General features: G+C 42.5%; 1 protein-coding gene across 1 annotated transcript in view; it reads right to left on the reverse strand.

Annotated features, from left to right (window-relative positions):
- LOC311138256 (immunoglobulin superfamily member 21-like) overlaps window positions 1-24,564 on the reverse strand; it is a 269,944-nt gene that overhangs the window by 36,038 nt on the left and 209,342 nt on the right. Inside the window, exon 5 of the mRNA XM_084172934.1 lies at window positions 4,219-4,334. Within this exon, the coding sequence (XP_084029060.1) occupies window positions 4,219-4,334 (116 nt within the window). The remainder of the gene's footprint in view (window positions 1-4,218; window positions 4,335-24,564) is intronic.

Below are 24,564 nucleotides of genomic sequence, written 5' to 3' on the forward strand. Positions count from 1 at the left end.
CTATAGGCTGTCTCATCGTTGTCGGTGATCAGGCCTACCACTGTTGTGTCGTCGGCAAACTTAATGATGGTGTTGGAGTCGTGCCTGGCCATGCAGTCATGGGTGAACAGGGAGTACAGGAGGGGACTGAGAACGCACCCCTGAGGGGCCCCCGTGTTGAGGATCAGTGTGGCAGATGTGTTGTTACCTACCCTTACCACTTGGGGGCGGCCTGTCAGGAAGTCCAGGATCCAGTTGCAGAGGGAGGTGTTTAGTCCCAGGATCCTTAGCTTAGTGATGAGCTTTGAGGGCACTATGGTGTTGAATGCTGAGCTGTAGTCAATGAATAGCATTCTCACGTAGGTGTTCCTCTTGTCCAGGTGGGAAAGGGCAGTGTGGAGTGCAATAAAAGATTGCATCATCTGTGGATCTGTTGGGGCGGTATGCAAATTGGAGTGTGTCTAGGGTTTCTGGGATAATGCTGTTGATGTGAGCCATGACCAGCCTTTCGAAGCACTTCATGGCTACAGACATCAGTGCTACGGGTCGGTAGTCATTTAGGCAGGTTATCTTAGAGTCCTTGGGCACGGGGACTATGGTGGTCTGCTTGAAACATGTTGGTATTACAGACTCAGTCAGGGACATGTTGAAAATGTCAGTGAAGACACTTGCCAGTTGGTCAGCACATGCTCGGAGTACACGTCCTGGTAATCTGTCTGGCCCTGCGGCCTTGTGAATGTTGACCTGCTTAAAAGTCTTACTCACATCGGCTACGGAGAGCGTGATCACATAGTCATCCGGAACAGCTGGTGCTCTCATGCATGCTTCAGTGTTGCTTGCCTCGAAGCGAGCATAGAAGTGGTTTAGCTCGTCTGGAAGTCTTGTGTCACTGGGCAGCTCGCGGCTGTGCTTCCCTTTGTAGTCTGTAATAGTTTTCAAGTCCTGCCACATCCGACGAGCGTCAGAGCCAGTGTAGTACGATTCAATCTTAGTCCTGTATTGTCTCTTTGCCTGTTTGATGGTTCGTCGGAGGGCATAGCGGGATTTCTTATAAGCGTTCGGGTTAGAGTCCCGCTCCTTGAAAGCGGCAGCTCTACCCTTTAGCTCAGTGCGGATGTTTCCTGTAATCCATGGCTTCTGGTTGGGGTATGTACGTACGGTCACTGTGGGGACGACATCATCGATGCACTTATTGATGAAGCCAGTGACTGATGTGGTGTACTCCTCAATGCTATCTGAAGAATCCCGGAACATGTTCCAGTCTGTGCTAGCAAAACAGTCCTGTAGCTTAGCATCTGTGTCATCTGACCACTTTTTTATTAACCGAGTCACTGGTGCTTCCTGCTTTAGTTTTTGCTTATAAGCAGGAATCAGGAGGATAGAGTTATGGTCAGAATTGCCAAATGGAGGGCGAGGGAGAGCTTTGTATGCGTCTCTGTGTGTGGAGTAAAGGTGGTCTAGAGTTTTTTTTCTTCTGGTTGCACATTTAACATGCTGGTAGAAATTAGGTAGAACGGATTTAAGTTTCTGCTGCTTGCCTCGCTCGGCTCAGATTGGGTCTAGTTGTCCTCGGATCTGTTCGGAACGGGTTTCTATATTTTAAAAATGTATTTATGCATATCGGGTCCGGAAGGGAAAGCTCCAGGTCCATTTCCGAACGGGTCCAACTTTTTGGACCCGTGAAGGCCTCTAGTGTGAGGCAGCTTGATGTACAAGTACACACCCTGGACAGGACACTAGTCTATCGCTGGGCTGTCCCCACAATCTATCTCCTTATGTAGCATGTACCCTCTATATTACCTTCTATATGTATTTAGACAGAAGATTACAGTCTGACCAAATCCACTCGTAGAATCATCAGTGATTTGATGAGTCATAAAACTCCTGACCAGATCCACTGACACCCATCTCAGAAACCAAATGACTGCCCCACTGAGTTGATTCTCTGCATTACCAGAGCTACTCAGGGAGTCTAATGGAAAGACTACAGGCATACATGTATTTGGAGAGATGGTCTTTCAGATCTATCTCATTTCCTCCTTCAAGGTTGGGAGAGACGTCCAGCAGAGCAGGACTGTAATGACTTAAAACCAGCTGTGGGATCATTATAGCAGAGTGCCAGGCAGGCCATGGAACAAACTCATGGGGCTTTATATAGGTGGTCAGTCAGTACCTGAGAGACGGAAATCATGTTCACCTTCTATTCACCTCTCACTGGGTTCATAATTAAATGATTTATGGCCCAGTGGGGACGAACAGCGAGTGGCGCCACTCAAGCAGTGTCCGTAGGCTCATAGGCAAGAAGACAGAGAAGCATGTGGCTTCAGCTATCTCTACTACCTTGTCTGCTATCTCAAAAAAGTTTAGGGAATAGCAGTGTGTCTAATGGCAATTCCTGGTACAATCATTACTAATTAGTCACTTTGTGATAAGATTAATGATCCAAACTCGGTCTACCCGTATGTCCATGTTTGATTAAAAAAAAATAAAAAAAATAAAAGAGTCTCTATAATGATTACATTGCCTGGTGTATTTATATTAATTATGATTCACAAGTCAAACTCTTCCATAGAAAATAATCTCTTCAATCATCCCCATCTACAACTACACGGAACAAAAATATAAACGCAACATGTAAGGTGTTGGTCCCATGTTTCATGAGCTGAAATAAAACATCCCAGAAATGTTCCATATGCACAAAAAGCCTATTTCTCTCTAATGTTGTGCAGAAATGTGTTTACATCCCTGTTAGTGAGCATTTCTCCTTTGCCAAGATCATCCATCCACCTGACAGGTGTGACTTATCAAGAAGATGATTAAACAGCATGATCATTACATAGGTGCACCTTGTGCTGGGTATAATAAAAAGCCACTCTAAAATGTGCAGTTTTGTCACACAACACAATGCCACAGACATCTCATGTTTTGAAGGAGCATGCAATTGGCATGCTGACTGCAGGAATGTCCACCAGAGCTGTTGCCAGAGAATGTAATGTTCATTTCTCTACCACAACGTCACTTTAGAGAATTTGGCAGTACGTCCAACCAGCCTCACAACCGCAGACCACTTGTAACCACGCCAGCCCAGGACCTCCACATCCGGCTTCTTCACCTTCGGGATCGTCTGAGACCAGCCACCCGGACAGCTGATGAAACTGTGGGTTTGCACAACCGAATAATTTCTGCACAAACTGTCAGAAACTGTCTCAGGGAAGCTCATCTGTGTGCTCGTCATCCTCACCAGGGTCTTGACCTGACTGCAGTTCGTTGTCGTAACTGACTTCAGTGGGCGAATGCTCACCTTCGATGGCCACAGATGAATCCCCATTTCAACTGTACCGGGCAGATGGCAGACAGCGTGTATGGCGTCGTTTGGGCGAGCAGTTTGCTGATGTCAATGTTGTGAACAGAGTGCCCCATGGTGGCGGTGGGGTTATGGTATGGGCAGGCATAAGCTACGGACAACGAACACAATTGCATTTTATCGATGGCAATATGCACAGAGATACCGTGACAAAATACTGAGGCCCATTGTCGTGCCATTCATCCGCCGCCATCACCTCATGTTTCCGCAATGATCTGTACACAATTCCTGGAAGCTGAAAAAGTCCCAGTTCTTCCATGGCCTGCATACTCACCAGACATGTCACCCATTGAGAATGTTTGGGATGCTCTGGATCGACATGTACGACAGCGTGTTCCATTTCCCGCCAATATCCAGCAACTTCGCACAGCCATTGAAGAGGAGTGTGACAACATTTCACAGGTCACAATCAACAGCCTGATCAACTCTATGCAAAGGAGATGTGTCGCACTGCATGAGGCAAATGGTGGTCACACCAGATACTGACTGGTTTTCTGATCCACGCCCCTGCCTTTAAAAAAAAAATATGTGACCAACAGATGCATATCTGTATTCCCAGTCGTGAAATCCATAGATTAGGGCCTAATAAATTCATTTCAGCTAACTGATTTCCTTATATGAACTTTAACTCAGTCAAATCTTTGAAATTGTTGCATGTTGCGTTAACATTTTTGTTCAGTGTACTTTACCTGCTATCTTTTCAACAATGACTGAGGTTATGCCTAAATGCACTGGGCTACACATAACTGGAACCTTTCAGTCATGTGTACCTTAACCTTATTGTTAACAGTGAATTGGCTCCAAGGTTCCTGTCATATGTGTGTTTGGCCCTATATACTGCACTGTATGTGCACTATACAGCATGTGTGACTCACCGAAGGGGCAGGTTTGCCTCCCTTTGCAGTGCACAGTAGAGTGAAGTTCTGGGCCTGGTACCGGCTGAATGGAGCTGGACAGTTCTCTGCCGAAACTGAGATGTTGTTTGGAGGAGCTGTGGAAAGAGAAAGGGACAGGTTAGGCAACAACACATGACAGCTAATACACAGGTGGACTAAAAATGACTAATTATACTACTATTATGAACTTTAAACGCATTATCCTTGACACTGTGTGCTCAGGATCGTTTGTGTCATAAAGCAGGGCTGTTGGCCAGGGCCCTATGCTGTGTTCAGGATCCCCTGGGTTTCATGCCAGTCTAATGGGGCTGGTTAAAGATATGGAGCAGAGCTCATGCATATCATACAGTATTAGCAGCTTATCGCCTGGCCCTCTCAAGGGAAACCTACAAGCATGTCACAGAAAAAGGAAAACATGTGAGCACCACCTTACAGCAGAGAAGAGCAATTGGAGTTAAGATGAGTGAAAAGGAAATAGAGCCCCTCCACATAAATTCAGATGCTTAACATGCAATACATGTTACAGTACACCAGTGCTGGTCTTTTGAAAGCAAATTCCTCAAATAGCGACGCCTCACTGAATGTGTAGATCAATAATAAACCAATCAAGGGAGATATAGGAGTGGATGACCAGGAATGTGAAAAGCGGGTGAGTTGAATTAATGGTTGAATGAACAATATGAAAATTCAGATGGCGGTCACAGTGACAACATCAGTTGAGATGGATGAAAGATAGAAAAAAGTGTAAGACATCTACATTTCCTTGCTACTCTGAATGTTTCATGCTTTCCCAGTTGCTGCATCCTCAAGGCTGGCATTAGATATTCTGCCTGCTATATTATCACATAAAACACTTCCTGTGCCTTCACACCCAGTGTAGAGGAAGCAGAATGCGTCTGGTCCGTTTGGCTTCTCTGAGCCTTTATAGGAAAGAAAAACAGTGTGTGAAACAAGGGGAGAGGGTTAAAAGAGAGCCCAGTGGGAGTTCCACCATGAATCTCTCCATTGATAAGACACGCGTAAAAAGATCCTACATCAGCGATGCTGGCCTGGGAATAGAGCCGTTTCATGTGTCACTTTTATATCTAAATCTATTTGGGGGGTTTCAAGCAGACATGCCAAAGCGATTAATTGATTAAAACGAAGGGGGAACATGTCTGATGGCCTGAGTGCCTTTTTGTTTCCACACCTCTTAATTGCTTATTGATGGGGGACGTATGGCTGTAAATTAACCTTAGAACACTCCATTATCTGTCTAACAGAGGTCTGTCTGAAACGGGCATGACTAGCTCTCAGAGGCATCACAGGCCCTGACGGCTAGAGCTCAGAGTACAGCCTTACGTTAAGCAGCATAACTGTTTTGCCAGAGCACCATTGACTTCACCAAAGCAAAAGGCTGCATTGCATTACAGAAGGATATTTGAGAAAAACTGGTCATTAACATGCTTTGTTTAATGAGATGCAAAGCCACAAGCCTACTTGACAAGTATCCGCCTCAGACAACTTTTTAAATTGAGAGCAGGAAGTTTATCTTGACTCTATTCTAACCTCATGTTTGAGGTGTAGCTCAGTTGGTAGAGCATGGCGCTTGCAACGCCAGGGTTGTGGGTTCGTTTCCCACGGGGGGCCAGTATGAAAATTGTATGCACTCACTCTGGAGAAGAGCGTCTGCTAAATGACTAAAATGTAAAAAAAGAATGCATAAAACCCTGTGATAGGTACGATGAGCCCTAATGGAGAATTTAAAAGCCATAGATATTGAAGTAAGCCTTGATTAAATATTTTAAATGATTACAAGCAAGACCTGTCATGCATAAACCACGATTTGAAAACACAACAATAACTTGTTTAATCCTTTCAAGGATTAAGATAGTTGTTAGATTTGATATTGGTTAAGCCTTCCATACTCTATTTCATTTCATTCCTCTGTTTCTTACACCTTTTGTGGAACATTATGTATTCATATTTCGTATCATGAACTTTCTTCATTTCACCATCTCATCAGTTCTAACATATTTGTTAACCTCTATCTGCATTTCACAATTCCTCTTCATTACACTTTCCATTTTCAGATTGAAACTGGGATTCTCTACTGCATGGTAGAATATTTATGTGCAAAAGCCATAGCAGCTAAGTTTCCTAGACACACGTGAACAGTGATTAACTCATTTCATACTAAAAAACTATATCCCTGTGTTGTGTAAGAAATCCAGGGCAGAGAAATCCTTTACACTTTGAAGAGGATGTCAATGTCTTTGACAGCTTCTTCTCTGTAAAGCTTCATATTCTATTGCTATGCAGTGACACATGCTCTTTTACTTTGTGGCTGTGCATCCTGACTGCTACAGCCTCCGTAGCCATCTCTATCACTGCATTACATACAAAGGCAAAGCCGGGAAGGACATATTTGAGAGGACGTTTGAGAGGAGGCCTGGGAGGAGAATCAAAGGACGAAGGCTCTCAAGTCCAGGATATTCATCTTATCAAACACTACATTTGAAAGTGTTTGTATGGTAAAACTCTGCTCTGCATTCATTTGCTCCGCCAAGGCCAGCCTTCAAAGATGCAGCCCCTTCTCCTACATCTATACTCTAAAGAAATATAAAATTAAAGTGGAAACCATTTATTTTCCTTTCTCACTCAGCTCAACTACAGAACAGTTCATACCACTAACAGTCCAAGCTCCCCTCTCCCTCCTCCCTCTTGCTCTACACCCTCAAGCACCATTACCCGGCTCTCTTTAAAAAAATAACAGCAAATTGGATTGGAGAGTGTGTGGAGCAGGACCACATTTAAAAGAGCTCACTGGGGACTGCTCTCCCAGGCCTGATAATGAAGGGAATTAGTGCTCTGGAGACAGTTGTGTGAACAAGGCAGCATCCCAACATCTCCTTTTACTCAGCGCACAGGTCTCAAGTCCACATCTCCAGGGTTCGGGGAAGAAAGGACAAAAGGAGAAGGTCCCTAGGTCATTCTTGGCTCCTTTTCACTGAAAGTAATTTAGTAATAACTATTTAATGGAATTATACTTGTGGTCAGGGGTCCCAAAGTAATCAGTCCAAATGTCTGCATGACCTTTCATTTGTTTCGGTCTGCCAGAGATTGTTGGAGATGTTGTCCAATGTGGCTTGATCAAAATCACAGACAGATTACCTTCATGACAAATCAACCTCAACAGCTCTCTGTCATTGATGGTGATAATCTACTTATCAGAGTATAGGGCGTTCTGACTCCAAGTAGCAGCCTGAATATTGTATCATTATGTGATTAAACATGATCTATGGCTGACACTGATTTTTGAGTGGATCATCATTTTGTCTCCCCATCCCATAGCATGTCCCAAGTTTCCATATAATCTAATTTAAGTAACATACCCCTGTACGTGGCAATTGATGCTAAAATGCAAGCTATTATTGCAGACTTGGAAACATGAGTTCTTTTAAATTCCTCTGAATATTTCATATGGATACATGCATATTACTCATACTTGCTAATACATCATGCATGTATGTCACAGAGAGATTTGCAGGTGATTTGAGAGATCTAAAGGTGAACTCTAAATGGAGGGGAGGCGCTTCATTCCACCTGCACCCAAGACCATGCCTCTACTGCTGGTCTACAGAACAAACTGCAATAGGAACATTGAGCTGTGCTTGCAGATTTAAATATAACTCCACCATGAAGCCATGGAAAGGAACAGAGGGAGGAGTGAGACATGTGAAGACAATGTGTGATGTTAATGTAATGATGAACTTTCAGTGGGAACAACCCACCGGAATGAAAACACTTTCGACCCCAAAAGAAAGGCTGCATCCATTATTAATTTAGCAAAATGACACAACGTAACACTTGCATTTGGTGTCAGACCTTCCTCTGACACAAAAACGAGGTAAGGCATACAGAAAATAGAAATGTCTTTCATGCAGATTCAGAAATAACGTCGCTAACACATTGAGTCAAAGGGAAGGCATTTTTCTGTGACTCATATTCCAATGTCTGAATCTCTCTATAGAAATAAATTTACTCTCACAGCACTGTGTGTGGGGGAGATGCTTAGATGGTGAGAGCATCACTATAGCAGACAATGAAGCATAGACAGGAGTTCATGTTACAGGGAATTGACTATTGTAACCGATCAACAAACAACAAAATCAATTTTCTAATAACTGACACTAGCTCTTCACATGGCACCTACTATTCACTTGAGATCTAAGAAAACTCATATACTGCAGTCCGCCTCCACACTGACAGTCACTCTCTCAGTGCAAAAGCACAATGTAGCGTAGATAGAGTGGGGCTAAGTGAGTCAATGACAGGAGACGACTTTGCCAAACTGCTGGCTTACAGAAGTTTGAGAAGTCGCCCACTTGGAAGGGATACGATTGAAGGCAGAAGATGGAAGGCAGCCTAAAAAACTATCAAAGCTAAGTCCTCTCTAGGGGGTAAGAGACACGTTGAAATAAGTGCTGGCAAGAGGCTCCAAGACCTAAGACTGCTCCTTTGAAATTCCTTTCCCGGGACAAGCAGTACCAGGAGATAAAAGACACTGAAATGCTTTTTAATCACTTTTCCATTGTGCTTTCAGCATTTGCATTTACCCCCCGTCCCTTTCATTTGCATTCATCATTACTGTGCTGTCAGCTCTTATCGAGTTGTCCCACTGCTAACCAAACAGGAACAAGGAGCAGAAGGAAGGGGATGAGGGGCTCCTTCAACTCTGGTGACTGTCAGGAAGAGGAAGAGGATGACACACACAGACAAAAGCTTGTGTCACTTTGAACAAGTTCCTTAGTTAGGAAGCCCATTAATCAAACCAAACACTGTTGAAAATGCAGCATGCACACATACTATGTATGTGTGTGAGAGCTTGTGAGTGCAGGAGTGTATTTGTGTTTAGCATATGGTTTTATAGATATTCATTGCTGTCAGCCCAGTCCTACCTGCTGTCTGCAGTGTTAGGATGTATCGCGGTGGCTATGTCTCTGTCGGAGAAAGAAAGCTCTATTGACTTATTTATTTATTTTTTATCTGTTGTTTCTTAAATATGCCACCTTGGACTGATTATTCTTAGCCATTCAGAGCAAAACTTTCAAAAGTTTCCATAAAAAAATTTGCAGAAACTTTTACAAAGGAAGGCTTTCTTTCACTAGGGAACGATGTGCGCATTTAAGCTCAATTGAGAGATGCTCTGTTTTCTCCCTCTGGTCCCATACGATAGGCAATAAGATATGTCATGGCTGTGTATAGCTTTACTGTCACTCCACTCTCTCGTGCCTGCAGCTCTCGGAGGGTAAAACCAGCCGTGGACTTAGAGCCCTGTGCATATAATGAGGACATGGGGGACATAGAGAGGATTTCTCTAGCACGGCTATAAGGCTGGGTTCAGAAGGGACAAAAGGGAAGGATTTTTTGGTGTAAAGCGTAGAGAGTGGCAGATGGGCACCCAGTACCCGGCACAGTGTCAGTAATGCCTCGACTGGCACCCTCATCCCTAAAGTCTATTTTCCTTTTCGGGTGGGGAGGGTTGGGGGAAGCTATGCAATCTGCTCTGACTTGGCCCCCATTTACCTCTGACCCAGTCCCCTTCTCTTCTGGGTAATTTACAGGACCCAGGCCTGCCGGCTCCTTTAGAGCTCCCTGGTGCCTGGGGTGTCACAGACAAATTGGTTGATCAGTGTGATTGTAATGCCTGGTTCAGATGCTTTCTTTATGACACCTAATTTACAGACCAAGTGGGGAAAAATGGGGCCATAAAGTTATACGAGGCCAAAGAGAGTCAGACGAGGCAGTGGAGTATCCATCATTCAATTCTCCACCGTTGGCCCCTGACCATATGAGCAATACCTAAAGAAGTCTTTGAAAGAGTCTACATCAAATGCCCTCAGCTAGACAGCTACAAGCTCCCCAACTGTCGGCAAGTAGTATACACAGCCTTCTAGGACAGACAGGCCGAGGAATTCATATTTCAAACTGACAATGCCTGGGGGTTTGATAGGGAACAGTCATGAACTCATAAAAATGACAGATGGATGACCATGTAACCAACCACTGGGCACACCACGTCATTTCAACATGGAAATTTAGGTAATAAGTTGATCAATGAGATTTCAACCTTTATTCATTTTGAGTGGATGTCTGTGTAACTGCCTCAACAGTATTGTGGACCACACACTTTGTTTCCCCTCTGTAAGACAATAATTAATTTAATGATAATGGCAAAGTGGCTTAAGATTTCCCATTGTTGTTTGTGTGTGTGTGTGTGTGTGTGCGTGCATGTGCATGCGTGTGTGTGTGTGTGTGTGTGAAAAGCATATAAAGGGGTGAAGTCCCCGTAGGTGGTGTTGGCAACACTGATTGGAAACTCTGCCAATTCTACCTCTCACTGGTTGCCCACAATAACCAAAGAGCTGTGTGAAACAACCTCAGAGGCCAGTGAAATAAATGCCAAATAAAATATTTACACTTGAGAATTCACTAATATAGTTAGACCTACTAAGCTAGGTCTTTGATAGTTTTTTTTCCCCTGACTTAGCCTATTCCTTTTCTTTGAGAGTTGAGAGAGGTGAATAAAGAAATGTTTCCTATATACAGCCTCCATACAGTACCCTACTGTATACTGAACTTCTAGCAACTGCTTCCTCTTACAGTCCCTCTCTTTTAAAATTACACAATGTTTTTTCATGATTATTTATTTAAGAGTACATTGGAATACCTGCAATGGAGCGATATACATTTATCAAATCCATATATAGCCCAAGATACAGATGTAGGATCTTACAGTTTTTTTTGATTGCTTAAGCACGATTTTCAAAACAGGGCCCGTGTTTTCAAAACACTACACACAATTAGCACAACCACACACCCAATTAGCAAAACACTACAGATCCTTTGCAAAATTAAACACTCTTGTAAAAACTATACACTTCTTTTTAAAAACCACACTTTGTTACCATATGAAACACACACGTTTCACATTACTATACTCTGTTTGCACGAGTTACACTCTGCTGTGATAAACCTAAAACACTTTTAGCACTTCTACTTCCCTATGATTAGAGTAGGCTACTCTCAACAAAGTACAAATATAATGTAAATTCACCAAACACTACACAAGACCAATGTTGCAGACTGAAGAAACTCATTTATTTCTCAACACGCCCAAAATGTTGACATGGAGATTCATAATACTGTAACCAAACGTCACTTTACGTATTGTAAGTTCAAAAAAAATTCAAAAAAATAACTAGACATTGTCTCTTCGCCTAGCTGGATCTGGCCAGAGAATTTCATCAACATCGCAGGCAATGTTGTCATTAGCAAGACACCTTGGAAAGAAACGTCTTGAATGACGAATCCATCCTTGCATTGCTGCTACCTCCATCTGGTCACAGGCCTCCTCCATGGCTTGGATGAGGGGTACCTCAGCCTGGAGACGGAGATCATATACCTTCCACCGCCATGCCGAGAAAAACTCTTCTATAGGGTTGAGGAATGGAGAGTATGGTGGAAGATATAGGACGGTGAAATGTGGATGTTGCTGAAACCAGTTCTGAACCAGAGCAGAGCGGTGGAAAGACACATTGTCCCAGACAACAATGTATTGCATATGATCGATTTGATTTGCTGCTGTTATGTTGTGCAATTGGTCCAAGAATGTAAGTATGAGTGCTGTGTTGTAAGGGCCCATATGGGCATGGCGGTGGAGGACCCCATTCTGTGTAATGGCTGCACAGAGTGTTACAGTGGGGAAAAAAAGTATTTAGTCAGCCACCAATTGTGCAAGTTCTCCCACTTAAAAAGATGAGAGAGGCCTGTAATTTCATCATAGGTACACGTCAACTATGACAGACAAAATGAGGAAAAAAAATCCAGAAAATCACATTGTAGGATTTTTTATGAATTTATTTGCAAATTATGGTGGAAAATAAGTATTTGGTCAATAACAAAAGTTTCTCAATACTTTGTTATATACCCTTTGTTGGCAATGACACAGGTCAAACGTTTTCTGTAAGTCTTCACAAAGTTTTCACACACTGTTGCTGGTATTTTGGCCCATTCCTCCATGCAGATCTCCTCTAGAGAAGTGATGTTTTGGGGCTGTCGCTGGGCAACACAGACTTTCAACTCCCTCCAAAGATTTTCTATGGGGTTGAGATCTGGAGACTGGCTAGGCCACTCCAGGACCTTGAAATGCTTCTTACGAAGCCACTCCTTCGTTGCCCGGGCGGTGTGTTTGGGATCATTGTCATGCTGAAAGACCCAGCCACGTTTCATCTTCAATGCCCTTGCTGATGGAAGGAGGTTTTCACTCAAAATCTCACGATACATGGCCCCATTCATTCTTTCCTTTACACGGATCAGTCGTCCTGGTCCCTTTGCAGAAAAACAGCCCCAAAGCATGATGTTTCCACCCCCATGCTTCACAGTAGGTATGGTGTTCTTTGGATGCAACTCAGCATTCTTTGTCCTCCAAACACGACGAGTTTAGTTTTTACCAAAAAGTTATATTTTGGTTTCATCTGACCATATGACATTCTCCCAATCCTCTTCTGGATCATCCAAATGCACTCTAGCAAACTTCAGACGGGCCTGGACATGTACTGGCTTAAGCAGGGGGACACGTCTTGCACTGCAGGATTTGAGTCCCTGGCGGCGTAGTGTGTTACTGATGGTAGGCTTTGTTACTTTGGTCCCAGCTCTCTGCAGGTCATTCACTAGGTCCCCCCGTGTGGTTCTGGGATTTTTGCTCACCGTTCTTGTGATCATTTTGACCCCACGGAGTGAGATGTTGCGTGGAGCCCCAGATCGAGGGAGATTATCAGTGGTCTTGTATGTCTTCCATTTCCTAATAATTGCTCCCACAGTTGATTTCTTCAAACCAAGCTGCTTACCTATTGCAGATTCAGTCTTCCCAGCCTGGTGCAGGTCTACAATTTTGTTTCTGGTGTCCTTTGACAGCTCTTTGGTCTTGGCCATAGTGGAGTTTGGAGTGTGACTGTTTGAGGTTGTGGACAGGTGTCTTTTATACTGATAACAAGTTCAAACAGGTGCCATTAATACAGGTAACGAGTATAGGACAGAGGAGCCTCTTAAAGAAGAAGTTACAGGTCTGTGAGAGCCAGAAATATTGCTTGTTTGTAGGAGACCAAATACTTATTTTCCACCATAATTTGCAAATAAATTCATTAAAAATCCTACAATGTGATTTACTGGAATTTTTTTTCTCATTTTGTCTGTCATAGTTGACGTGTACCTATGATGAAAATGACAGGCCTCTCTCATCTTTTTAAGTGGGAGAACTTGCACAATTGGTGGCTGACTAAATACTTTTTTTCCCCACTGTATATTACCCCCACGTTGCCCTGGGACATTGACTATAGCCCTGTGGCCAATGATGTTTCTTCCCCTCCTTCGTGTTCTCGTCAGGTTGAACCCAGCCTCATCTACGTAAATGAACTCATGCTGGATCTCCTCTCCATCCATTCGTAAAACTCTCTGAAAAACAGTGTCAGGCAAAATTGTGTAGTTCAGTGTAGATCTAGTATACATATTACAGTACAGTAAAAGATTATGAGACAGTATGCAAGATCACACTGCTAAAGTGAATACATACCTCTGCATAATCATGCCGCAGTCGTTTCACCCTTTCGGAATTGCGCTCGAAAGGCACTCGATAAATTTGCTTCATTTGAATATGTTTTTTTTTTAGGATGCGTGCCAGTGTTGATGTTGAGACCTGATGGATATCGTTGAAAATGGCGTGGTTATTGACAATGTTAGCTTGGAGCTGCTTGAGTGTTATAGCATTGTTGGCCAAAACCATGTTTACTATCTCCCTCTCTTGCTGTTCTGTGAACATAGGAGGCCTTCCCCCTTGTCGTCCCTGACCCTCAATCCTATGTAGAAAAAAAAACAGTATACAATAGTACAGTAATTTCACAGGAAAAGGTAACAGAAGTGCTGATAGTGCATATAATATAGTACTGTAAGCAGTTACTGAAACCGTGCAGATGTTTTTGATATGATGATATTTTTACAATACCTATTTTCCAGTCGAAATGTTCTCATCACACTTGCCACTGTATATCGGCTTAGATTTGGCTGTACTCGCAGTCCAGCCTCCCTCAGCGTCAGGCCGTGGTTGACAATGTGGTCAACCAGTGTTGCGCGGATCTCATTTGTCAGATTCGGTCCTCTTTGAGCACCTTCTTGTCTTCCTCTTCCTCTTCCTCTTCCTCTTCCTCCCCTTCCTCCTCCTCCTCCTCCTCCTCGTTCTCCTCCTCATCCTCCTCGTTCTCCTCGTCCTCCTCGTCCTCCTCGTTCTCCTCGTTCTCCTCGTCCTCCTCCTCGTTCTCCTCGTCGTCCTCCTCCTCCTCCTCCTCCTCCTCGTCTTACTCTTTCTCTGACTCTTTCCATTGTGCTTGAAGACCGATGAACTCACCTGCTGCTTTTTATAGTGCTTATACACCTGATTGGTGTGTCTACAATTAAGCAAACGAGTGTTTGCACACCTGATGACTGTGTTGAACCAATTGGTTGGACGGTGTGGTAATTTGACAGTCAGTGCTTTGGTATTGCAAGGACGTGACTTCATGATAGATTTTTGTGTGTAATGTATGTTAAGTGTGTTTAGTGTTTTGCAAATCACTGTGTGTAGAGTTTTGCAACAAGTGTAAGGTTGACAATGTGCTTATAGTTGTGCAAATATGGGCTGATGTTTTGCTTCTTGAGTGTAAGGTTTTGCTAATAGTGTACTACTTTTAATTTTAGTGTGTAAGCAATCCAAAAAAACTGTAATTTGAGCCAGTTTGCTACAGCAAAAAAAAATCCTGCAGCAACAGCAAATGTGAATTATGATGTGGATTATAATTAATGGACATTTCTGTAGGGGTTGATAAATTTTTTGTTAGGGGAAATCAAGTCTGAAACTTCAAAGTGAAAAATACAAACTTTAGAAGCCCTTTTAAAACTAAAATACACTACAAGTTTGCATTTCCTGTTTGGCAGAATATTCTCAGAAACAAAAGAGGGATCAAATTAAGATCCTGCATCTGTATGCATCAGCAATCTGTCAAATAAACCACAGCAATGTGAAGCGAGTGTGTCTATCTGTCTGCAAATCAACTGTTCACTTTAGATCCAGCACTCCCCCTCTTGCATAACACCTCTGACTATTCAGCCTGGAAGCTACAGTGGGGGAAAAAAGTATTTAGTCAGCCACCAATTGTGCAAGTTCTCCCACTTAAAAAGATGAGAGAGGCCTGTAATTTTCATCATAGGTACACGGCAACTATGACAGACAAATTGAGATTTTTTTTCTCCAGAAAATCACATTGTAGGATTTTTAATGAATTTATTTGCAAATTATGGTGGAAAATAAGTATTTGGTCAATAACAAAAGTTTCTCAATACTTTGTTATATACCCTTTGTTGGCAATGACACAGGTCAAATGTTTTCTGTAAGTCTTCACAAGGTTTTCACACACTGTTGCTGGTATTTTGGCCCATTCCTCCATGCAGATCTCCTCTAGAACAGTGATGTTTTGGGGCTGTCGCTGGGCAACACGGACTTTCAACTCCCGCCAAAGATTTTCTATGGGGTTGAGATCTGGAGACTGGCTAGGCCACTCCAGGACCTTGAAATGCTTCTTACGAAGCCACTCCTTCGTTGCCCGGGCGGTGTGTTTGGGATCATTGTCATGCTGAAAGACCCAGCCACGTTTCATCTTCAATGCCCTTGCTGATGGAAGGAGGTTTTCACTCAAAATCTCACGATACATGGCCCCATTCATTCTTTCCTTTACACGGATCAGTCGTCCTGGTCCATTTGCAGAAAAACAGCCCCAAAGCATGATGTTTCCACCCCCATGCTTCACAGTAGGTATGGTGTTCTTTGGATGCAACTCAGCATTCTTTGTCCTCCAAACACGACAAGTTTAGTTTTTACCAAAAAGTTATATTTTGGTTTCATCTGACCATATGACATTCTCCCAATCATCTTCTGGATCATCCAAATGCATTCTAGCAAATTTCAGACGGGCCTGGACATGTACTGGCTTAAGCAGGGGGACACGTCTGGCACTGCAGGATTTGAGTCCCTGGCGGCGTAGTGTGTTACTGATGGTAGGCTTTGTTACTTTGGTCCCAGCTCTCTGCAGGTCATTCACTAGGTCCCCCCGTGTGGTTCTGGGATTTTTGCTCACCGTTCTTGTGATCATTTTGACCCCACGGGGTGAGATCTTGCGTGGAGCCCCAGATCGAGGGAGATTATCAGTGGTCTTGTATGTCTTCCATTTCCTAATAATTGCTCCCACAGTTGATTTCTTCAAACCAAGCTGCTTACCTATTGCAGATTCAGTCTTCCCAGCCTGGTGCAGGTCTACAATTTTGTTTCTGGTGTCCTTTGACAGCTCTTTGGTCTTGGCCATAGTGGAGTTTGGAGTGTGACTGTTTGAGGTTGTGGACAGGTGTCTTTTATACTGATAACAAGTTCAAACAGGTGCCATTAATACAGGTAACGAGTGGAGGACAGAGGAGCCTCTTAAAGAAGAAGTTACAGGTCAGTGAGAGCCAGAAATCTTGCTTGTTTGTAGGTGACCAAATACTTATTTTCCACCATAATTTGCAAATTAATTAATTAAAAATCCTACAATGTGATTTTCTGGATTTTTTTCTTCTCAATTTGTCTGTCATAGTTGACGTGTACCTATGATGAAAATTACAGGCCTCTCTCATCTTTTTAAGTGGGAGAACTTGCACAATTGGTGGCTGACTAAATACTTTTTTTCCCCACTGTACCTACATTTTGTCATCAGGATATGAAATGGAAATTATTATAATAACAATAATAATAATTATTATTGTAGTTATTTAAAAAAAACGTCCAGTTTCACTCTGTCTCAATTCCTGAATGGCTACATTTCCTGCTTTGCCAAAAATACCTATTCCACCCTGAAAAGCTCTATTTCTGGCAAGATCTGCATGTTTCTGTGTTAAGTAGGGGGCAATGTTGCCTATATCTATTCTAGGGAGGGATGGTGGTTACAACATAAAATGGGCATGGGAATTAATTCATAAGCATGGAAATCCATTCATGAATTCTTCATGGGAATATTTTTGCTGGACCTCTTAGAAAAGCAGGAAACAAGCAAAGAACAAATAACTATTCCCGAGTATCTTTGTTGCTGATATGTTTTAGAAGAAGCCAACACAGGGGAATTAATGAAAGGAAACCAATTAAGGGATTTTGTCATCATCAACCCCTTCTCAATCCAAAACATTTCCATTTTCCACTTGAGATGTTTCACTCTCAGCAGATTGCCAAACATCCTAAATTGAATCTGTAACGTTTGCCTCTGGACATGAGACACTTTGTTTCAAGGGTGCCTTTCATTGCTCAACTACTTCAGAATTTAATCTCCCAAGTGAGCCTTTCATTGTGATAAACCCAGTGGCTATGGTAGTATTGGCAATGCTATAATAGTAAAAGAGCAATGGAGAAGAAAAGTAATGATATGTTGAGCAGGTAAAAATGTGCTGTGAATTAAATCACAGGAATCTAAAGTGCATTCCTCTGTGATCTGTGTGTTTGTATGTGTGTCTGTGTGTGTGTGTGTAAAGTACGAAACTCTTTGATATATTCTGAGATGGAGCAAAAGCTTAATTACACGAGTCTGTGCTTATAATATGAGCCATAGCATGTTCTGTTCTTGTAGGCAATACTGACATCATTTGAATAATACAACATCTGTGTAATATCAGGAACAGGGGTCACCAGCACATGAATGTATTCTCTGTGAGATTACCACTTTATATCCACACCCCACCCTCAGTTGGTGCTAAATATCCCCATAGGAGTTTGGCACGTACAGTGGCTTGCAAAAGTATTCACCCCCCTTGGCATTTTTCCTATTTTGTTGCCTTACAACCTGGAATTAAAATATATTTTTTGGGGGTTTGTATCATTTGATTTACACAACATGCCTAACACTATGAAGATGCAAAACATTTTTTATTGTGAAACAAACAAGAAATAAGACAATAAAACAGAAAACTTAAGCATGCATAACTATTCACCCCCCCCTGAGACTCGAATTTAGCTCAGGTGCAACTTGTTTCCATTGATCATCATTGAAGGTCCCCAAGAACACAGTGGCCTCAATCATTCTTAAAAGGAAGAAGTTTGGAACCACCAAAACTCTTCCTAGAGCTGGCCAAACTGTGCAATAGGGGGAGTGACCAAGAACCCGATGGTCATTCTGATAGAGCTCCAGAGTTCCTCTGTGGAGATGGGAGAATCTTCTAGAAGGACAACCATCTCTGCAGCACTCCACTAATCAGGCCTTTATGGTAGAGTGGCCAGACGGAAGCCACTCCTCAGTAAAAGGCACATACAGTGGCTTGCGAAAGTATTCAACCCCCCCCCCCCCCCCCCCTACACAACATGCCTACCATTTTGAAGATGCCAAATATTTTAATTGTGAAACAAATGGCACATCTAGCCACTGGGATGTTAGCCCATTTTTCAAGGCAAAACTGCTCCAGCTCCTTCAAGTTGGATGGGTTCCGCTCGTGTACAGCAATCATACCACAGATTCTCAATTGGATTGAGGTCTGGGCTTTGACTAGGCCATTCCAAGACATTTCAATGTTTCCCCTTAAACCACTCGAGTGTTGCTTTAGCAGTATGCTTAGGGTCATTGTCCTGCTGTAAGGTGAACCTCCATCCCAGTCTCAAATCTCTGGAAGACTGAAAGAGGTTTCCCTCAAGAATTTCCCTGTATTTAGCGCTATCCATCATTCCTTAAATTCTGACCAGTTTCCCAGTCCCTGCCGATGAAAAACATCCCAACAGCATGATGCTGCCACCACCATGCTTCACTGTGGGGATGGTGTTCTCGGGGTGATGAGAGGTGTTGGGTTTGCTCCAGACATAACGTTTTCCTTGATGGCCAAAAAGCTCAATATTAGTCTCATCTGACCAGAGTACCTTCTTCCATATGTTTGGGGAGTCTCCCACATGCCTTTTGGCGAACACCAAACGTGTTTGCTTATTTTTTTCATTAAGCAATGGCTTTTTTCTGGCCACTCATCCGTAAAGCCCAGCTCTGTGGAGTGTACGGCTTAAAGTGGTCCTATGGACAGATACTCCAATCTCCGCTTTGGATCTTTGCAGCTCCTTCAGGGTTATCTTTGGTCTCTTTGTTGCCTCTCTGATTAATGCCCTCCTTGCCTGGTCCGTGAGTTTTGGTGGGTGGCCCTCTCTTGGCAGGTTTGTTGTGGTGCCATATTCGTTCAATTTTTTAATAATGGATTTAATGGTGCTCCGTGGGATGTTCAAAGTTTAATTTTTTTTTTTATAACCCAACCCTGATCTGTACTTCTCCACAACTTTGTCCCTGACCTGTTTGGAGAGCTCCTTGGTCTTCATGGTGTCGCTTGCTTGGTGGTGCCCGTTGCTTAGTGGTGTTGCAGACTCTGGGGCCTTTCAGAACAGATGTATATATACTGAGATCATGTGACACTTAGATTGCACACAGGTGGACTTTATTTAACTAATTATGTGACTTCTGAAGGTAATTGGTTGCACCAGGCATTATTTAGCGCCACTTTTCCATTATTTATTTTTTAGAATTTTTTTAAACAAGTTTTTTGAATTTCACTTCACCAATTATTTTGACTATTTTGTGCATGTCCATTACATGAAATCCAAATAAAAATCCATTTAAATTACAGGTTGTAATGCAACAAATTAGGAAAAACGCCAAGGGGGATGAATACTTTTGCAAGGCACTGTAAGCTTGTCAGAGAGACAAATGGATGTTTCCACCCCTCACTCCTATAGAAGACAAACCTACAGCAGTAGGAGAGAACAGAACCAAAAAAAGGACATTGAAAACCATGTGACCTTAAGCTTTCACATAAAAAGTATTACAGTAGATTGAGGCTTCAAAGCCACCTTTACTTCCTGGTGACTATAGGTTGAGACTAGAAAGTACATGATGTACTGTAATGAGTATGCCTAATGCACACACTGTGTTTGATCAGAAGGTCATGAATTTGCATTGACATGCCTCCATATGAACCTCACATGCAGATCATCAGCAGCTGAGCGCTCCCTGCAGTCTCCTGTATGTCTGTCAGTGGTTGTGATTAAAGACTGGCTCCAGTCCCCCGTCTGTCTCTGATACAACATGCCATAATTAGGATGACCAGATTGCTCTGATGCACCCTGGGGGCTGTGGAGTTGATGGGGGGGTTGTGTGTCCTCTAAATGTAGTAATTTGTCACTCATTAGACGCTTCTCCTCTACCCACTACGGGGTCAACACAGGCCAGGCCTGACTTTCTCACGCAGTCCGCTTTGTTTGTTCGTTTCAAGGGGGGAAATATATCAAAGGAATAATTATCATCATCCTCTCATGCATTACGAATGGAACATGGAAATTATACCTCTCGAGTTGACATGAGTCATCAGAGGAGAGCTTCAGAGGACGACGTGTAATTTGGGTTTTACTTTCTTTAGATAATGGGCCACTACAATTATGTTTGGTCACTGATGTAGTCAGGTTCATTCTCTGAAAGTTCAGCCCAGCCTCTTAGGTCAGGTCACACCAACACTAACAGACTGTCACACAAGGCTAAAGGTGCCCTTCACACTGCTGGTCATTGAATCTAAGGACATCCCTAATTTCACCGACCACAGTGAACATCCCTGCGGACAACAGTGTGGATTAGGATTCTTCATATGTCCCTTTATGTCCATATAATACATCTTAATGAATGACACCAATGCCTGGCTGATACATTAACATTGTGTCATCTGTCACCTGGCAGTGGGACTGAAGTCATGCCATTAATAATGTATGGATGATTCTCATAAGTGGCTGTGAAATCAAGCTAGATATAAATCTGCTACGTAATTACCTGTCAAAAGATGATGACAATAAATCATTAAGCTATGAGGAGAATTGCAGTCTGGAAATGAAATTGACTTTTTGATTTGTCATCTAAAACTTCAAAATGCATAATATTAGCTACTCTGGTTTAAAGGTTAACATTAAATACATGATAGATGGTAATCTTCACCTCTCCTTGATTTCATTGAACAGGGTCTGTCAAATTCATGATATTCTTTGTGGAGAAAGAAGAAAAACAGGACCATTTAATGAATCTCTCCATGTATTTCTCTTCAGCTCAGTAGAGTAGAAAGCCAGGACAGAGACAACCTCTCACGTCCTAACAGAAATAGCCTGGCTATAATTGTAAGTTGGTTGTGAGTCTTTTTCTATTCAACAGTCATTCAGTCACAATATGTTAGAACAAGTGAGAATATGCTCTCGGGCAAAGTCACAGCAAGTGCCAAGTGTAAGAGTCTTCATTATATAGAACACGGTATCATTTATGGAGCCGGGTTACTGTTCAGGGGCAATCTGACAAACATATTGACTTTGACACACTTGAGGCTGCAGATATTCTGCACCTACTTTCCATTATGCCCTAATCTGATTTAGGAGGTACCTTGGCTCAGTAGAATGCTACCTTCATTTCTGCACCTCATAAACTTTTTGGTATCAACATTTGGGTGAAGGTATTCCAATTCTCAAACAGAAACAGAAATCATATGTATAATACAATGTCATAAATCGACTAGAATATGGTATAATAAAATATGTCTAGATTTTCAGACTCATGGTTATGCGAGAATATTAAAGAGCACATTAGTAGCCCAATAGTTCAATAGTTGGTCAAGTGTGGATTTGGGGCATGCAGACACAACTCTTTAAAACCACTATATCATGTTTTTTATGGTTGGAATATGCCATACAGTACATTAATAATGCAATAACAGTAATCTTCCTTCATAAGTACACGCAAATGGTTGCTCATTGACATTGCCTGAGGAGCTCACCATAAGTGACAGAGTTTGTGCAAGTTGCAGTGAGAGAGGCTACACGTGAACGACTTGTATGTATGTGATAGATAAAAGCCAGTAGTGTTGTTCTCCCATGAGGAGTCATTGTAAATCTCTCACTCCAGCACGTCTTGGCAGTTACAGTCCAGACATCTTGTACATGGCTTTTCCATTTAGGCAATTAAAAGACCCGCCGGCCCTCAGCCACTCCCCGTAGCCTAACTTGATGGATTCCACAGGGGAAAAGAAAGGTCCCAAATCCAGGCTGATTTTCCCTTTCTCATTTCTCGTCTTTCGCTTCCCTCACCTAATTTGTATTAAAACATGGGCATAGTGGGAAGAAATCCATTCGATACATGCCCATGGGCTGCTTTCAGGAGCCCCTAAACCTGTATTTCTTCCATCCCCATAAATGTATCGCCTGTCCTGCTGCCTTTTGTGCAGCCGACATAGATGAGTGTGGAATCTCTAAGAGCTAAGACCACTGTGAAGGGGTGCGCAGCAATGCTCCAAAATGTCTGCCACTTTTCCCTCTCAGACTATGGCCTGTTAAAGGTCGGCCATACCAAGTGACACTTACAAACTCAGGATTTTTGACAGGGACTAGGAAGTGAATATCTGATTACAAACTCTTACCACAATAGTTGGCAATAGTTATGCCCTCAACTATGCCCCTACTATCGTATAGTTGTGCTGGCAGTGCCATAGAACATTGGCTTCACGTAAAGACCCCCTACATCACACCCCATGGTTATGCCAATAATATCACATGGTTGGTTTTTTATCTCTGGAGTCTGTCAATAACAAATTAAGACATTTCCTGACAATGTACAATTTTGTTAAACTTGTAGAACTGAGCGATTAACAGATTTTTCTTTTATTTATTATTATTAAACAACTAATTGACCAATGTGCCGTTTCTTTAGAGAGAAATCCTATAAAGCACGAGAGACATCAAGAATGAAATGTGGGACGCTGTAGGGAAGTGAACTTTTCAATAGGCAAATATTTGACCTAGGTCAGTGAAGAAAACGTGGTAATTAACTACAAGAAGGTCTGATTTAATTATTAATGAAACAGGACCCAAGTTGTAAATATAAAGATCCAGTACCTTAAAATAATTGGAGGCCCCCTTCCACTTCAGTGTTATGATGCAAAAATTCTAGCAAAATGCATAGTACACTACCAGTCACTACCAGTTTTAGAACACCTACTCATTCAAGGGTTTTTCTTTATTTTTACTATTTTCTACATTGTAGAATAATAGTGAAGACATCAAAACTATGAAATAACACATATGGAATCATGTAGTAACCAAAAAAGTGTTAAACAAATCAAAATATATTTTATATTTGAGTTTCTTGAAATAGCTACCCTTTGCCTTGATGCCAGCTTTGCGCACACTTGGCATTCTCTCAACCAGCTTCATGTGGTAGTCACCTGGAATGCATTTCAATTAACAGGTGTGCATTCTTAAAAATTTATTTATTTCCTTCTTAATGTGTTTGAGCCAATCAGTTGTGTTGTGACAAGGTAGGGGGGATATACAGAAGATGGTCTTTTACCAAATAGGGCTAAGTCCATATTATGGCAAGAACAGCTCAAATAAGCAAAGAGAAATGACAGTCCATCATTACTTTAAGACATGAAGGTCAGTCAATATGGAACAATTCAAGAACTTTGAAAGTTTCTTCAAGTGCAGTCGCAAAAACCATCAAGCGCTATGATGAAACTGGCTCTCATGAGGACCGCCACAGGAATGGAAGACCCAGAGTTACCTCTGCTGCAGAGGATAAGTTCATTAGAGTTACCAGCCTCAGAAATTGCAGCCCAAATAAATGCTTCACAGAGATCAAGAAACAGACACATCTCAACATCAACTGTTCAGAGGAGACTGTGTGAATCAGGCCTTCATGGTCGAATTGCTGCAAAGAAACCACTACTAAATGACACCAATAAGAGGAAGAGACTTGCTTGGGCCAAGAAACACGAGCAATGGACATTAGACTGGTGGAAATGTGTCCTTTGGTCTGGAGTCCAAATTGGAGGTTTTTGGTTCCAACCGCCGTGTCTTTGTGAGACGCGGTGTGGGTGAACGGATGATCTCCGCATGTGTACTTCCCACCATAAAGCATGGAGGAGGAGGTGTTATGGTGTGGGAGTGATTTGCTGGTGACATTGTCTGTGATTTATTTAGAATTCAAGGCAGACTTAACCAGCACAGCTACCACAGCATTCTGCAGCGATACACCATCCCATTTGGTTTGAGCTTAGTGGGACTATCATTTGTTTTTCAACAGGACAATGAACCAACACACCTCCCGTCTGTGTAAGGGCTGTTTTACCAAGAAGGAGAATGATGGAGTGCTGCATCAGATGACCTGACCTCCACAATCCCCTGACCTCAACCCA

This window comes from Coregonus lavaretus (genome assembly GCF_964263955.1).
Source record: "Coregonus lavaretus genome assembly, chromosome: 12".
NCBI lineage: Eukaryota > Metazoa > Chordata > Actinopteri > Salmoniformes > Salmonidae > Coregonus > Coregonus lavaretus.